The 16747-nt window shown below is 41.7% G+C and overlaps 4 protein-coding genes across 5 annotated transcripts; 3 read left to right on the plus strand and 1 right to left on the minus strand.

Annotated features, from left to right (window-relative positions):
- The first annotated feature begins 109 nt into the window (after positions 1–109).
- LOC310796303 (cystatin-B-like) lies at positions 110–1427 on the plus strand. Its single transcript, XM_083658467.1, has 3 exons — positions 110–255; positions 472–573; positions 1064–1427. Exons 1-3 carry the CDS (start codon positions 178–180, stop codon positions 1196–1198), a joined length of 315 nt encoding a protein of 104 aa, XP_083514593.1. The 5' UTR covers positions 110–177; the 3' UTR covers positions 1199–1427.
- A 738-nt stretch (positions 1428–2165) lies between these two features.
- LOC310796309 (cystatin-B-like) lies at positions 2166–3502 on the plus strand. Its single transcript, XM_083658477.1, has 3 exons — positions 2166–2339; positions 2534–2635; positions 3140–3502. Exons 1-3 carry the CDS (start codon positions 2271–2273, stop codon positions 3266–3268), a joined length of 300 nt encoding a protein of 99 aa, XP_083514603.1. The 5' UTR covers positions 2166–2270; the 3' UTR covers positions 3269–3502.
- A 4265-nt stretch (positions 3503–7767) lies between these two features.
- On the minus strand, positions 7768–10909 carry mix23 (mitochondrial matrix import factor 23). The gene is made up of 5 exons (XM_083632367.1): positions 10842–10909; positions 9293–9418; positions 8651–8797; positions 8341–8400; positions 7768–8226 (listed from the first exon to the last, which is right to left on the minus strand). Exons 1-5 carry the CDS (start codon positions 10890–10892, stop codon positions 8176–8178), a joined length of 435 nt encoding a protein of 144 aa, XP_083488493.1. The 5' UTR covers positions 10893–10909; the 3' UTR covers positions 7768–8175.
- Positions 10910–11183: 274 nt separating this feature from the next.
- On the plus strand, positions 11184–15979 carry fam162a (family with sequence similarity 162 member A). Of its 2 annotated transcripts, none has more exons than XM_083657750.1 (5): positions 11184–11347; positions 11917–12012; positions 12600–12714; positions 13938–14046; positions 14562–15979. In XM_083657750.1, exons 1-5 carry the CDS (start codon positions 11311–11313, stop codon positions 14676–14678), a joined length of 474 nt encoding a protein of 157 aa, XP_083513876.1. In that variant the 5' UTR covers positions 11184–11310; the 3' UTR covers positions 14679–15979. The 2 variants fall into 2 exon arrangements, with proteins under 2 accessions (XP_083513876.1, XP_083513877.1); XM_083657751.1 differs by having other exon boundaries at positions 12603–12714.
- The last annotated feature ends 768 nt before the right edge of the window (positions 15980–16747 follow it).

The raw sequence follows: 16747 nt of genomic DNA on the forward strand, positions 1-16747 counted from the left end.
GACACAGTTTATTAGCGCAAGTTTGCGCAACCCTCCCCCCTGAGCCGATGGTTCGCCCCACAGAGTCAGATCCATGTATTGAACTTGAACGCCTCTGTCTGCGGAAAGAGGAAGCACAACTTCTATAAGAAGAGAAAGAAAGATGTTTGTTTTATTTCTCCACTTCAAATCATCAACATGTCCATGCCTATTATGTGTGGAGGGCTGGGTGAGGCAAATGATGCCAACGACAAGGTTCACAAGATCTGCGAGCAGGTAGGGGATAGGCTACTACCAAGCTACCATAACAATCTCATAGGCTAATGTAGCTTAGCGAGGCTACACTGCAAATAAACTGGCACCAGTTATGATTTCCTGAAAGTGAAATATTATACTTTAGACCTTTATCTTCTTTTGAGTTTAAGAGTTAGCCTACTCTCAATGATCGGGCTTTCATTTCATCCCAGTGTTATTTCCCTCTCATGTATGCAGATGAAGGATGACACAGAGGAGAAAACAGGGAAGACCTATGAGGTTTTCAAAGCCAAGTCCTTCAAGACTCAGGTTGTGGCTGGAACCAACTACTTCATCAAGGTAATTAACACTGTGAGATGTTTAAATTTGCTGGATGCCTCAAATGTCTGACATTTCTTTCTTTCTTTCATTAGTCTTTTTATTTTATTTTTAAACAATCATATGAATGTAACAAGAATCCACAGGAAATGTTGTTTTTTATATCGACCCCAAAAAAACGTCTGTCATTTCTAAATGGATTATTTACTTCATTCAGACTACTGCATTTACTTCATTCAGACTACTGACATTCAGACTTGCCCACTTCACTCTCCTCGGCCCCATGCTTCAGGCTTTAAAATTACTTTTCAATGAAAAGCTTATTTCTCTCAAATCGTGTGCACAACTTTGTTTATGTGACCGTCCCTAGTATTTCTCCTTTGGCCAGAATTTCTCTCAAATGTTCTTATATGAACTGTAACCAAATAAAAATCTTGAAAATGGTTGGATGTTGGTTAATATTTTTGTTCAGTGAAGTTGGATGTCACTTTCCTGTCTCTGTGCTGTGCAGGTCCATGTAGGAGGAGACGATCATGTCCACCTGCGTGTCTACGAGAAACTCCCGTGTTATGGAGGAGACATAGAGCTGAGTGCTGTGCAGGAGTCCAAGAGCGACCAGGACCCCATTGAATCTTTTGACATTTAACATTATGACAACACAACAATGTCTGGCCTGTTTGAACCCCTCAGTGTCTGCAGGTCTCCTGTCAAAATGCACTGCTTCTGTGTCCTGGATTATAACACACAATGTTCCTTTACAGTCATGTTAGATGCAGTTTCCATTGTGCTTCATAGGCTTTAGATGAGGATGTTCAGTATTGGGAAGGAGTGAGTTGAGTGGACTATTTTGTACGGTATGAATAAAAAAAATGTCAAAATGAGATTGTAATGATTCACAGTTGCTTTTGTTCTGAGATACCCGACTTTGAAACTGTTTTTGAAAGGAGACACGGTGATGAATCAGCACAATGTGTGAAAAGATAGTTTTTGCAGTCAGACATAAACCAATACTCTAATAGTCAACTCAAACTAACTAAACTAAAGTGTATTCTTTGTCCTCAGATGAAGTGTTGCATACATCTGGCAGTTGTTTGCTTATATTGCACACAGCAATGATTGATTTTTGTGTGACATCTTCACTCCAATGGACCAGTTTTTTTTACTCTCAAGAGTTCCCGGAAGTAGGTTCTGGATTAAGCAGCGCTGTAGAGTTGCAGCAAAATGGACAGTTTGTGATGTATCTGCTTCATTTTAGCATTCAAAAGTAGCGCGAGCCTCCTTCCCTGCTATTCATTGGCTACTGAGTCACGCATTTTGGACCTCCGCTGACGCTCTGGGTGCAGCCAGCTTTTGACAGTCGGTCAGCTGTCATCACAGCCACGCCTCAGACTGATCGACCCACTCTGTCTCTACAGGGTAAAAAGTGAAACACCACACAATTATTATCCATTATTTTCCTTTGTGATCTAAATATGTATATGACAATATAAATAAGACATTTCAGTTTGTATCTAGATATTTACAACATTGAGTCCTCACGCGTTGTTTTGGAACACAGTTTATTAGCGCAACCCTCCCCCCTGAGCCGATGGTTCGCTCCAGAGTCATATGATCCATGTATTGAACTTGAACGCCTCTGTCTGCGGAAAGAGGGAGCCCAACTTCTATGAGAAGAGAAAGAAGAATTTGGTTTTATTTCTCAACTTCAAATCATCAACATGGCTATGTGTGGAGGGACCAGTGAGGCAAAGGATGCTAACGACGAGGTTCACAAGATCTGCGAGCAGGTAGGGGATAACACATAGGCTACCATAATAGGCTAATGTAGCTTAGCGAGGCTACACTGCAAATAAACTGGCACCAGTTATGATTTCCTGAAAGTGAAATAGACCTTTATCTTCTTTTGAGTTTAAGAGTTAGCCTACTCTCAATGATCGGGCTTGCATTTCATCCCAGTGTTATTTCCCTCTCATGTATGCAGATGAAGCCTAACACAGAGGATAAAACAGGGAAGACCTATGAGGTTTTCAAAGCCAAGTCCTTCAAGACTCAGGTTGTGGCTGGAACCAACTACTTCATCAAGGTAATTAACACTGTGAGATGTTTAAAACGACTGGATGCCTCAAATGTCTGTCATTTCTTTCTTTCTTTCTTTCTTTCTTTCTTTCTTTCAATAGTATTTTATTTTTATTTTTAAACAATCTGGTATGAATGTAACAAGAATCCACAGGAAATGTTGTTTTTTATATCGACCCAACACACGAAAAAAAGTCTGTCATTTCTAAATAGATTATTTACTTCATTCAGACTACTGACATTCAGACTTGCCCACTTCACTCTCCTCGGCCCCATGCTTCAGGCGTTATAATTACTTTTCAATGAAAAGCTTATTTCTCTCAAATCTTGTGCACAACTTTGTTTACGTGACCGTCCCTAGTATTTCTCCTTTGGCCAGAAGTTCTCTCAAATGTTCTTATATGAACTGTAACAGAACAAAATAAAAATCTTAACCTAAATTTGTTGCATGTTGGTTCATATTTTTGTTCAGTGAAGTTGGATGTCACTTTCCTGTCTCTGTGCTGTGCAGGTCCATGTAGGAGGAGACGATCATGTCCACCTGCGTGTCTACCAGAAACTCCCGTGTCATGGAGGAGACGTAGAGCTGAGTGCTGTGCAGGAGTCCAAAAGCCACCAGGACCCCATTGAATATTTCTAACATGATGACCACACAACAATGTCTGGCCTGTTTGAACCCCTCAGTGTCTGCAGGTCTCTTGTCAAAATGCACCGCGTCTGTGTCCTCGATTATAACACACAATGTTCCTTTACAGTCATGTTAGATGCAGTTTTGTGCTTTATAGGCTTTAGATGAGGATGTTTAATATTGGGAAGGAGAGTGGAGTGGACTATTTTGTACAGTACAGTATGAATAAAAAAAATGTCAAAATGAGATTGTAATGATTCACAGTTGCTTTTGTTCTGAGATACCCGACTTTGAAACTGTTTTTGAATGGAGACACGGTGATGAATCAGCACACTGTGAAAAGATTTTTTTTGCAGTCAGACATAAAATAATACTCTAAACTCAAACAGACAAACTAAAGTGTATTCCTTGTCCTCAGATGAAGTGTTGGATACATCTGGCAGTTGTTTGCTTATATTGCACACTAATTATTGCTTTTTGTGTGTGTGCAGCTTCAGATAACAAAATCCCTTTGTGAAGCCATTTCAGTCTGCCTTGTGCTGTGTGTGTGTCACATGGCAGTTAATCACTCCTACACCCATCAGACAGAGTTGTCAGTAAGGCGTTGGGAATCACCGGCCTTCGCTAAGCTAGTACAAACTCATGAATGCCTGACAGGCGACTCAACAGGTTTAGGCTCTCCTGCTTGTTGAACTTGAAGCCACAAAAACCTCTTTAATGTGAGTTCATGTGACCGGCTGCCAGGCTAATTAGGGGTTCAAGCCCCGCTCAGATTTTTATTTTTATTATTATTTTTATTTTTCCTCATCAGCTGCGACGCAAATTCCCGTGAGTTGTTACATTGCAGAGACCTGTCCATGTTTTTCTATTGCTGACTTTGCTCAATTGCATGACATTTGCCCAGGTCAACTGCTGACCTACAGATTACTACACTTTGTTAGAAGAGATCGATCCACCCAGATCAACTGCTGACCTGGGTGACATATACAGACAGTTATTCAAGGTACAGATATTCAAGATACAGATATTCAAGATACAGATATTCAAGCCCCTTCAGGGGCAATAGGCTTGAACCCCTGGTATTGCCGCTTACCAAAATCAAGACAGTTACTGTCATGACATACAGTATGAACTGAAAAAAGTTGTCGTTATTTGTGAATTGATGACACGTTTTTGTTGTATCTTCCTCCTACAGTTCAGTCTATCACAAAAACTTTGAATTTTCATTAGTTCACTAAACCAGGTATTGCCATGTAGCCTAAGCTGGAAAAAATATATAAAGGCATTTTAAGTTCTTTTGTGATCATTTCTGACACATACCTGCATACTATTCTATATAAATGCCTTCTTAATATATATTTTAGACTTATACCCATTTTAAAATTCAGCCATAAAGATAATGCTCTTGGGGATTCATAGCATGAAAACACAACTATCTCTGTTTTCCATCTGAGTTCAATTCAATTGAAAACGAGATTCATTTTCTTCTACTGTATTGCATACGAAGATGCAAGGGATGTACTCTTTAGTCAAATGTCATCTATTTATGTTGACTTTTTTATTTATTTAGATGGATGATTATGAGAAATTTGAGCTGTCTTTCAAGAAAGGAACTTTCTTTGTAGCAGATTTTATCTGTCAGGCCTGGGAACAAAGACAATCATTTAGAGTGATGTAATGATTTGTTTTATATACTGTATTGTTTGAGTAGTATGTTGCAGTATGATTTATGTTGATTTAAATGTACAACTGCAATCTATTTTGATGTCTTACTATAAACCCATGAGGGTTGGCATGCTGTGTGCATGTCATGAAAATAAAGAAATCATCTCTCTCTATATATATACACACACGCACGCACGCACACATGCACGCACGCACGCACAGACACACGCACACACACAGAGGGGGGTGATTTTAATTTGAGTTTAGTCTTGCATTTATTGTACACTGACATATGATTATAATGGTAATTTTGTGCCTCATCCACTATTATAATGACTAATTTGCACCTTTCTGCCTTTCCGTGGTGAGCATTAACTGCTTTGGCACACACCATAAAAGACTTGTCAGAATCAGAATCACTTTTATTGCCACAGTATGCAAGTTACATACGGGGAATTTGTCTTAGTGCCACTTTTCATGTTATTGGACCAACTTCATATTATTAGGCTAATATGAGGCTACTACATCATTATCATGACATAGTGTAAAATGCACCTCAACAGCTCATCTGTACCACCCACACAGGGTCCACACGCTGGAGGCAGCTCATCTGTACCACCCACACAGGGTCCACACGCTGGAGGCAAAGCATGTGGTCACTTTCATAGATTTCACTTCCGGCATTTGCCATCCATCATGATGGATTAAGTGAGCTGGCCAGAGTGAGAGTGAGGAGGAGGACCCACGCTCCAGGAAGACCCCCCAGGTCTCCATAGTTCCTGCAGCGTGCGTCCTGATCACCTCTACAAATCAACTTCTGCATGAGTCATATTTATTCAACAGTACAGAGGCTGGACAAATTCCTCCAGGAAATAGCTGTTCTTTTTATTCCCAGGTACGAGAGAGAAACCACTGTGTGCATTTGCCTCTGAATTTGCATGTGCATTACGTCCACCCTACCTTGGCACGGCAAGGAAGAGTGTGTGAGAGAGGGAGAGGTGAATAATATGTTCTCTTCAAGAGGACAGTTATGCAAATAATACATTACAGCTGCAGGCCCTGAGTGAAATAGGGGCTGGTTTGGCATGTGGGGGGTTGGGGGGGCACTCATCATTCTTTATAGGACAGGAGAGAGCTATGGAATGGCAGAGAGGAAGACTGCAACTATACAGCTTCATAAGATATGTTTTCAGTACATCTGCATGGTTCAATAACATTGCATCTATCAAATAATTGTTTAGATATTTTTGTTGTTTTCTGAAGTTCCTGAAGGCCACTCATTATGTTTTCACAGAAAGAAGCATACTTTCTCACATTGTCTCATGTGTATATACACACCAGAGATGGGGACTTGGACTTGAGTCGCACTCAAGTCACACACACAGTGACCTGAGACTAGACTTGAGACTTATAATAATGTCAACTAATCAATGCTGATGCTGTATGCTAATAGAGTGTGGATAATACAGTAGCCTACATGCTTTGAATCCCTTAGTTTTAGCTGCAGTGCTAAGGTCACCCCTGAACAACAAAGCTTAAATGGTAACTATTCTTAATGCAGAGTGAGGTGGTCATTAGGCTCCACTTCAAGTGGCGTACAGTATCACAAACAGAAGTTGCAGTGTATAGCTGGGTTTGATGTCAAACAGAGTGACTGAGGTCTAACGCAGGCAGGAGCCCTGCTGTTTTATGACACACACACAGTATATACACACACTATATATATATATATATATATATATATATATATATATATATACACACACACACAAACACATATATATAACATACATACTATATATATATATACAGTATATACCTTTACAATTATGTTGAACTTAACGTTGATCTTTGTGGCTCATTGCAGTCGGATCAGTCTGTCACTATGATTTAGTAAGTAGAAAAACATGGTTCAACATCAGTGCAGTAGGCGTGGTTCAATGTGACAAGAAGAAGAATGTATATGCTTATACAGTGAATAATATGCTGTATAAGCATAGACGGTTTTCACCAGGGCGCAACCCCACAGCACTTCCTTTTTCTCAGCATTAGGCAAACTGCAGAAATATTCGCTCGACATCGTTACTTTTGTTTTCGCTGCTCAGCTGTATAGACGGTTTTCACGGAATGGTCAGTCCTGCACTTGAATGTTTTTTTTTCTTTTATGTCCATAGCAAACACTGCAACAGGAAGTGAGTGGGGGTTCAATTTAGAATGTTTTTGTTGTCAAGTTAAAACCATCTATACATTCTTCTGCTGCGTATTATCTGCTGCGTATTATCTAAAACCAAAAGGAGAAATTGGGAGGGAAATGTGATTCATTAATGTATTTAAGATCACTGTCGTTAGTCCTTATTCAAACCTTTAAAGCCCCCTCCAGTGTACTAATAATTATTTCCATTGTAGATGTCCTGTTTGAGATATACTGTATGTTGTCTTTCACACACCTTTACTACTATTATCTTTATTATTGCTATTATTCATCATTAATATTATTGCTGTGGATAACAGTTGCCGATACTTCTTTGTCCTAATTCCACTTTACAAATGTGTCTTTCTGCCCAAATACTAGCAGAAAAGTAGAACAGAAAGTTTTGACGCTATAGATAAGTCAAAATTAAATCAATTCAATCCAATCCCACTGACCTAATTCAACACAGCACTAGCATAAAACATCTTAAGCAAAAACAACTTAAGCAATCCTCTAAACTCAAGCCAACCCAAGTCTAATCAATGCTTGAATCAATGTTGAAATTGCAAGCTGTAATCACCATGGAAACACCCTTGACTCATCATCATGATTCTGACTAGTTTCTTGGAAAGGAAATGACCAACAGAGGAGGAGGAAGTATACTGACACACAAAGCTGAGCTCCACTCCCCCAACCTCCTGACAGTAACAAGTTCTCTAACCCAAATTGCAAACACTTATAACAGCCTACTGATTTGGCTTTAAATCACTGACAACCAGGGGTCATTTGAAAACATCACAATATCTTGTTTAAAAAAAAACTTTGTTTTTGTACAATGCTTGTCATAAAAGAAGCACAGAGATGGCAGTTTTACAGAGGTGGTCCTGCGTTAATGTGGCAATGCAATACAATAGTCACAAGGTTTGACAGCTGAGGGGGAAGAGAGTCAGAGTGGGCCAAGCAGTCAACAGCCTGGAGTCGGGACCCAGCGGCAGCTCACAGTTTCAGCCCCAGTCTAGACGCGGCCCTCGGGCGGAGCAGCTCTTCTCACCAGACACAGCCATCACTTCACCTTAGGAGGCGTGTAGTGGATTCGGCACCTTTCACTGAAAATCTAAACAATTTAAAATGGGATATACAGGAGATTATGTGTCAGAACTTGAAGGTCCATGCTTTTCAAGACAGACACTCAATTACGTACATTTACTACTGTTAACGGCTGTCTTACCTTCAGACTTCTGTCATTGACAACTTCTTCAACATTCAGCTCTGACTGCATGAGTTTTAGCTGGAAGCGATAAGGGTGACAAAAACACAGCGCATTACTCAATGTATCACTCTTAAATCAATAGAACACTTTACAATTGAAGTCCCAGATCCATTTCTATCTGCTGCAACCATGCTTCTGTTAACAACAATTGAGTCACTGATGAGTCATGTAAAGTAAATCCTCTCCTCTTGCTCCCCTTTTCTCGTCTGGTTCACATCTCGCAGCTTTTTGGTGTTTGTCGCCCTCTAGTGATAGGAAGAGGAATTACTTTGGTCTGCTCCTTCCTGAGCTGTTTGATGAGCACAAGGTTCTCGCCATCTTTTGCTCGTTCTTCACGCAGCCGCCCCACCACATCAGATGTTTGTGCTATACATGCCTTGATGGCTTTGTCTCTGCTCAGATGGGCCTCCATCATCTGCACAATACACACAGAGAATGAAATGTTTACGAGCATACTGTACCAGTTTAGTACTGGGAAGCAGTGTAGGGCCCATTGGGTAAATTCCAAATGCAATTCCTGGAATTGGAATTGGAATGCTATCCAGCTCTGAGGAAAAATAATTGGAATTGAATTGCAATGATGGAAAGCCAAATTTAACTATTACATTCCATAGAATTCAATATTATGAATCAAATAAAAGATAGGTAAACAAATCAAACACAATGTATGTATATTATGATGATTACATGTTATGAAAAATACCACCTGAAAGGAAGGAACCTTTAACATTTACGTTTGTGGTAAGAAAACTTCCTGAAATGCCGATTCCATTTCCTGTGGGGTTTTTCAAATTCCAATTCCAACGTTGCTCCTGGCTTCCAGTTGTAACATGTACAGTTCAATCCAATCCAAATGAAAACACCCAGACACAAGCACATTATCTTCTACTTCTGCATAAGTAGTACGTACCGATTCGTAGAGTTGTTTGCACGTCTGCGTGGCGTCCACTTTACCCGAGAAGGAGACTGTGGGCACGGTGGTGTTCAGGGCATGGACGATGCGGTCGTCTATGGTCCGCATCACCTTCAGCACCTCCTAAGGAACAGACAGACAGACAGACAGACACACACAGACATACACACACACACACACACACACAGACAGACAGACAGACAGACAGACAGACAGACAGACAGACAGACAGACAGACAGACAGACAGACAGACAGACACACACACACACACACACACACACACACACACACACACACACACACACACACACACACACACACACACACACACACACACACACACACACACACACACACGTGTGATATCATTGCACTAGCCATGACTTGCACTACATTATTCCCCTTTTCCACGAAGGAACTTAAACATAATTTTGTTCTATTTTTCCCTCTTAACTTTTGTTTGTCTATTTGAAATGGATTATTTCGGCACGGCGGCTCAGTGGGTAGCGCTGTTGCCTCACAGCAAGAAGGTCCGGGGTTCGAACCCCGGTCCTTTCTGTGTGGAGTTTGCATGTTCTCCCCGTGTTTGTGTGGGTTTTCTCCGGGTGCTCCGGTTTCCTCCCACCATCAAATACATGTATGTTAGGGTTAATACTCCTGTCAGTGCCCCTGACCAAGGCAATGGCAAAAGAACTGGAGTTGGTCCCCGGGCGCTGCGGCTGCCCACTGCTCCTAGTTGTAGGAAGGTTCCTAGTAGACGATGGGTCAAATGCAGAGGATGAATTTCCCCATGGGGATAAATAAAGGATAACTTAACTTAACTTTATTTTAATTATTTATCCATGTTTGTGAAATATATATTATATATTTTTTAACTGAGAGGACCCAGTATAAGCATTTCATTGCAGTCTTGTTTACCTGTGTGTATGCTGACAAATAAACACACTTGAACTTGATTAAGATGTGTAGCTGTTTTTCTGTGAACAACACAAAATGCAAATGCAAGTTTTCCCAGAGTTAACTTCCTGTTGAATTAAAAATCATTAGTTTTCACATCTGATGCCACTATGTGCCACTAGTTACACTGTTAAAGCTAATCAACCTTGGGCAGCAGTAAACCCGAGTCCACTGAAGTGAGCTCAGATCACTGCAGACTGTATTGTGTAAACCTTGGCTTACACAATACAGTACACTGTAAGGCAAAGTAGTGTATAAACCATTTTCTGGAACCAACTTTAACAAATTAGGCATCAGATTGTCAGTTGTTTTTATCTGGAAACCTATTTACGATGTAACTGTTCAATGGAAAGTGACAACAACAACCAATATTCCATGTCTTGTGACCACTCGTAGTTATCCAACCTAATGTTAGCACCTTGATCTCCTCGTCCAGACTGGGAGCATTTGTGGACAGAGGGGTCACTCATTCAGCTCATTACACAATATATAAACCTTACGACCTGTCAAATCCCGACACATTTGATTCGGATGCATGTCGTTGCATGACACAGTCATTGAGACGAATCAATACCGCAGTGCAATTACCTGAAACATTGAAAAGTCCTCACAGTTTAAAGTTCCACCGGGCGCCGCCATAGTGGAGTGCAAGGTCCTCCATCCTCCACGACAAATAACTGTTCGAGAGATGCCTGAATATAATGCATCTTACTCTAATAATAATAATTGCAACCTATGTAGAATCAAACGTTATAATCTCATTCAAAGCTATATATAAAAAAGAAATCGCGACGTTTGTCGCGAAAGAGTTCTAATAAACGAGGCCTGCATGCCTTTTGATCAGGCAGACGAACAGCCTCTGACGGGGTCCTGTGCTATCAATGGTCAATGGTAGTTGGAAAAAAACAACAGACGTGCAGCCGCAGCGCACTGAGCATAAAGGTTAGCTGCCTGCCTGCCAGAGGACTTTCAACAGCTGACAGGGAAATTTCAGCTTTTCAGCACAGTTTCATGGCGTAAAATACACTTGTTGATTCTTATTTACATCACCACGAACATGACTTTCATAAAATCTCGCCTCGCCACTGGCATAGGTTAGTAACGTTGACTTTGTCGTTTCTGTGTTGTTTTTAGGATTAGCTGGCACAGTGTACTCTACCACCTGCTAATGTTGCTGTAACGTTTACCAAACAATAGTTTGTCAGGTGGAGTGATTTAACGTTACGTTGGTTGTAGATTAAATGAGTCTATAGATTCTGATTGTTTCACCGACTAATAAAGTTGTTCAGGCCAGACAGGGTCATAGGTGACTGATTGGCACTTAAGGTTTGATTAATCACATTTTAGAAAGCTTTACTGAAGCATGTTGACCTAAGATAACTTTGTACTCAACGTTAAATGTAACGTTAACCACTGTAAACCTGGTAACGTTACTCTGAAAATTGGCAGCCTATTTGCCGCGCCCATCTTTTTTCGTAGTGGTGGTTATTTGATTGCTGCCAGTCATGAAGGTAGTTTGTGAACATTTTTGTAAAATAATACCCAAATGTTTCATCATGTTCGTTTCATTGGCAATAAAAGTGTACTAACTATGCAAACTTGTAGTTGTGAGATTTTGGCATGATCGATCATGAAATTTCAGATTCTCCTGTTCTCTCCACAGGTCAGTGGAGCAGGCAGATGATGCAGACAGGGAGTCGCAGGACGATGTGCAATAAACCGCAGGAGGGAAAAGCCGAGCCTCCAGCCCCAGCACAAGGTCAGGGTCTATCTCTTCTGTCACACAACATCACACTTCACCCTGGGATGTCCTGTTGTCCCCTGGTGAGACTTACCAGATCCACTTAAATCTAGGGTACCTCTGCTCCCCAGTCCCTATACTTTTGACAATACTATAATTTGTATATAAACCTAGAAATTACTTGTTCGCTATTGATTAGATTTGTACTGAGGAATTGCCCATGCCGACTGGTGTAAAATTACCGTCATCTAAATGTTTGTTTTGTCTATAAACAGTGAAAGTGTTTTTTCAGTCCCGTCAGAGAAATGGCACTGATTGTGAGAGAACATTTTGCCTTCCTCTCCCGAGGATTTTGCACATCAAGAGGTGCTTGTTGTTGCCATAGTAACTGGGTGAAAGTTCACTTAACTGTCCCTAGGAGGGAGGGACATGGGAAGTGGGGTCACAGCGCGACGACCGAGCTAATGACCAGAGCGTGTGAAATTGGACGTCTCCATTCTTTTTTTAGGGATGTGGATTTACTGTCTGTTTTTATTGGAGACTTTGATTTGTTACTTCTTCTATTCCCCCTACACACATACTGTACATGTGTGTTTTCCGTTCAGCAGCACCTCCCGTTGGGTTCAAACTCCCAGGCCACAGGCCTTCAGAGATGGACAGAAGGATTTTGCTCTGGTCCGGACGCTTCAAGACGGCAGACAAGATACCAGAGTTTGTGTCGTAAGTGGACACTTCCTGTTTATAGCAGACTCTCCCTGCACATTTCCGTCTGATTGGCATGCTGCATGATTTAGTTCAGTTAGACCACACATGGGCAAAATGCGGCCCCAGTGCTGGCCCCGGCCCCTGGACCATCTCACTCCGGCCCCCAACATCCTCAAAGGAAAACAAAACAACCCCCAAAAAGTCAATAAAAGACAGCATTACGTTAATAAATCTCATCCGCTTCAGCCATTTGACTTGTAACACTGATATAAGGAGATTAACAGGAGATACCAATCACAGCAGGAGAGAGGGTTAAAAATAGAGAGACTCCCATGAAAATCAGGAGTGTTCACACTTCACAGTTATGAGTCCAATGTGTGGCCCTTCGGTTACTTTATGTATAGTCTCTCTCTCCCCAGACTCAAATATTACGTTGAATTGCTGCGCTCCGCATACTACATAAATGAGTCTGTGCCACTTCACAGCCACTTCTGGGGTTTGAGGGTGGGTCTAGGAGGCTTGAAACTGAATGAGTGACAGGTCGTAGCACCAATGAGAGAGCCGTTGAAAAATGGGCTGGGCCTCCCCTGTCGTCTGATCGCAAAGTCGTTACTGATTGGGGAAGACTGAATCCACCACTGGCCAATCACTGGCCAAGTGAACAGTTCACTTCCGACCCCAGCTGGCTGAGGGAAAGTGTCCCAGACCCAGAGAGAGATCTGCAGCATGCAGTAACGTAGTGTATCAGCGCAAGAACTCTCATGGGTCTGGCGTTAAGACTACTTTATGTATGTCAGCGTGGCCCTCTGGAGATTTTTTTTGCCCACCCCTGAGTTAGACCACAAGCACAGAGCCAGCTAATTGGTTGAGTGGTGTCACTGGGTGTAGCTGGTCTTTCAGGACAGCTGTAGTTCAAACAAGATCTGTGTTTGTAGCTCGAGGTAATTAGTCTGGTTCCTAGATCACAGAACTAATCTGCTGTCTTGATAAAAGACCTGATCATCACGCATACAGACTACAGACCCTGTACCTCCATACTCAAAATGACTTCAAATAATGAGACTAAATTGTATTGTTGATGCTTTTAAATTTAGATATAAGAGACAGACGATAGAAAAGGCCTACAAAGATTGGAGCACTACTGTCATTGCCATGTTATTTAACAACTGTATTAATAAGAATACTAGTTTTCAATGCATTTGACCATGCTAACATTTGTACATGTGTCTGTACTGCAGGTTTGAAATGCTTGATGCTGCCAGAAACAGAATCAGAGTTAAAGCAGCCTATGGGATGATGGCGACAACAATAGTAGCCTGTTTGGTGATGGCCTTCCTGGGCAAACGGGTAAGTCCCAGTAGACGGTGAATGCATTTTGTGTGCATGCAGCAATATTCTCCAGTGTCGGTTGACAAGGGGGGAAATTTGGGGTGATTATTAGATCATTAGATTAGATTAGACTTTATTGTCTCCCTTAGAATACATTTGTCTTGGGCATTCAAGAGAACATACAGTAGGTGGCGTCTCAACTTAGGTGAGAAATTTGGGTGGTTATTATCGCAGTTGTCTCATGGGAATACATAATTTTGATCTAGAGAGCCAAGAACTAAATCTTAAAGTTGTAAATCTAAGTATTTTCCGGGTCAATATTATGTAAAATCCTGATCATTTCATAATGTGTCAGGTTGCACTGTACAGGTGCATTGCCTGATAGTGTCTTAGGTGGCATAGTGAACCTACCTACCTGAATTATTAGCAATCACGCCTTGAATTATGAAATCGCTAATGGTTTCCGCAGTGTTTTCTGGAACCTTTTTGTCAGATGCACATCTCACCTGTAATTTCTCCCACTTTGGCTCCAGGCTGCAGGCAGGCACGAGTCCCTAACCAGCCAGAACATGGAGAAGAAAGCCAGATGGAAGGAGGAAGCCCAGAGAGAGACGGAAGCAGCTGCCGCCATGTCTGAGAAGGCTCAGTGATGTGGGACGGCCAGTCGCCACACAGCCATGTCATGTTCCCCCAAAAACGGGGACATTAGATTCCCCCCGTCCTTGGTGTGATGTTAGAGCCCCACCCTCTGTGGACTATTAGAGCTACCTCACGATATCACATGTTAGAGCACCGTCCTCTGTGGACTATTAGAACTACCACACAATGTCACAACATTGCACCTTGGATATCTAGTACCATAGCGGCAGCTCCAGAAACTGAGAATGGCATTGAATATAATTCTTAGGGTTAAGGCACACCTATCATGGAATAATTTGATCATTTTCAGACTTTCTTTTTTTGTGTCCTTTAGAGTGACTGTATTAAGGTAAAAAACTGGTACTTGTTTTGAGGATGCAACACAGAGAAATTGTTTCTCCATAAGGCAGTAACTGTGCTCCGCTTTGAATAAACTCTTGATAGGTAGATATTAATATATTGTATAATATAATCTATATATAAAATTTAGTATGTGGGCTCTTTGTTTGTTTGAAGTTCTGTGTTCGGCCACAGCTATGCCGTTTCACGTGCGATCGGGCTGATACGTTCAGGCTGTGTAATGTCTGTGTTTAATTAGGCTAATGATGTGATGTCATCAGTGATTTCAAAAGTGATGTCATAAGGGCGTGTGCACACACACACAAGGAGGCATTAGGCTCGTTTGAGATAAGCAAGTTCTGCGCAGATTCGACCAGCGCCTTGCTTGCCCCGTTGCATGATGGTTAGAAAGTTGTCGGACTTGCTCCGCCTGCCCGACTGCGTGAGCCACGGGACTCTCGTGAGAGCGAGGCGCCGCAGTTGCTCCCCACCAACTGCGCCCGACTGCGGCTGACAGAGGATGACGAGAAACGCATCAAGCTGAGCGCCCATTGGTTCAACACAAGTGCATCACAAACCCACAGTGAAGTGTAGAAACTTCAATTTTATATCTATTCCAAGCTGCCACTCTACATTTTACATAAATACCACCTGTAATGCCTACATTAAAATAAAAATAAGGAATCTGAAGGGCTGTGTCATTTGAGCAGTGAGTGTGGGTGGCGCTAATGCATGTTTTAATTTGTTTACAAACCACTGTTAAACAAAACTGTAGAAGAAAAGCAGCAGTGAGTGTGCTGCGGGGGTGTTCGACTTGTTGACGCCTTGCCTGATTCAAACGAGCCTATGGTGACAAGACTGATCAGTGATGTCACACACACAAGGAGGCATTGTGATAAGCCTGATCAGTGATGTCATAGGGGGGCACACACACACTGATGTCATTAGTGACATAATGGGGCAGACACACACAAGCGGCATTGTGACATCACTGCTGCAATAACATTCAGTGAGCAACACACACACACTGTATTAAGGTAAAAAACTGGTACTTGTTTTGAGGATGCAACACAGAGAAATTGTTTCTCCATAAGGCAGTAACTGTGCTCCGCTTTGAATAAACTCTTGATAGGTAGATATTAATATATTGTATAATATAATCTATATATAAAATTTAGTATGTGGGCTCTTTGTTTGTTTGAAGTTCTGTGTTCGGCCACAGCTATGCCGTTTCACGTGCGATCGGGCTGATACGTTCAGGCTGTGTAATGTCTGTGTTTAATTAGGCTAATGATGTGATGTCGTCAGTGATTTCAAAAGTGATGTCATAAGGGCGTGTGCACACACACACAAGGAGGCATTAGGCTCGTTTATTGGCTCGCAGGTGCCAATAGGGCAGGCGAGGCTGAGCTATGCTGCCCTACACTGCCCATAATGGGCATCGAGTGCGCATAGCACGTGAGATGCCTAGTATTATATATTGATAGCTACATGTGTCATGACATTTGGTTGTGAGGGTCAGAGGGAAAAGGAAAACTTCAGAATGACTTTTCAGCCTGTTGGTGTAATTCAAATATTAAGTGCTCATGGCTTTTTGTATGTGAAATTCTTGGTATTCAGCACACACAAAAAAGTAAAGATTTTTAGATGAGAACTCAACTGCACCGTTTTGAGACTTGTACCCTAGAACAGACCACCCATCACTCCTTACAACACCTACCGGTAGTTTTGTAAACCAGTA

This window comes from Poromitra crassiceps (genome assembly GCF_964638095.1).
Source record: "Poromitra crassiceps genome assembly, chromosome: 2".
Lineage (NCBI taxonomy): Eukaryota > Metazoa > Chordata > Actinopteri > Beryciformes > Melamphaidae > Poromitra > Poromitra crassiceps.

Coding starts and splice junctions, on each gene's coding strand:
- LOC310796309 (XM_083658477.1), top strand. CDS start 2,271: ATGGCTATGTGTGGAGGGACCAGTGAGGCAAAGGATGCTAACGACGAG. Junction 2,340..2,533: donor TTCACAAGATCTGCGAGCAG/GTAGGGGATAAC, acceptor TCATGTATGCAG/ATGAAGCCTAACACAGAGGA. Junction 2,636..3,139: donor GAACCAACTACTTCATCAAG/GTAATTAACACT, acceptor TGTGCTGTGCAG/GTCCATGTAGGAGGAGACGA.
- fam162a (XM_083657750.1), top strand. CDS start 11,311: ATGACTTTCATAAAATCTCGCCTCGCCACTGGCATAG. Junction 11,348..11,916: donor TCGCCTCGCCACTGGCATAG/GTTAGTAACGTT, acceptor TTCTCTCCACAG/GTCAGTGGAGCAGGCAGATG. Junction 12,013..12,599: donor GCCTCCAGCCCCAGCACAAG/GTCAGGGTCTAT, acceptor TTTTCCGTTCAG/CAGCACCTCCCGTTGGGTTC.
- mix23 (XM_083632367.1), bottom strand. CDS start 10,892: ATGGCGGCGCCCGGTGGAACTTTAAACTGTGAGGACTTTTCAATGTTT. Junction 9,419..10,841: donor AGGACTTTTCAATGTTTCAG/GTAATTGCACTG, acceptor TCTGTTCCTTAG/GAGGTGCTGAAGGTGATGCG. Junction 8,798..9,292: donor GCAAACAACTCTACGAATCG/GTACGTACTACT, acceptor TGTATTGTGCAG/ATGATGGAGGCCCATCTGAG.
- LOC310796303 (XM_083658467.1), top strand. CDS start 178: ATGTCCATGCCTATTATGTGTGGAGGGCTGGGTGAGGCAAATGATGCC. Junction 256..471: donor TTCACAAGATCTGCGAGCAG/GTAGGGGATAGG, acceptor TCATGTATGCAG/ATGAAGGATGACACAGAGGA. Junction 574..1,063: donor GAACCAACTACTTCATCAAG/GTAATTAACACT, acceptor TGTGCTGTGCAG/GTCCATGTAGGAGGAGACGA.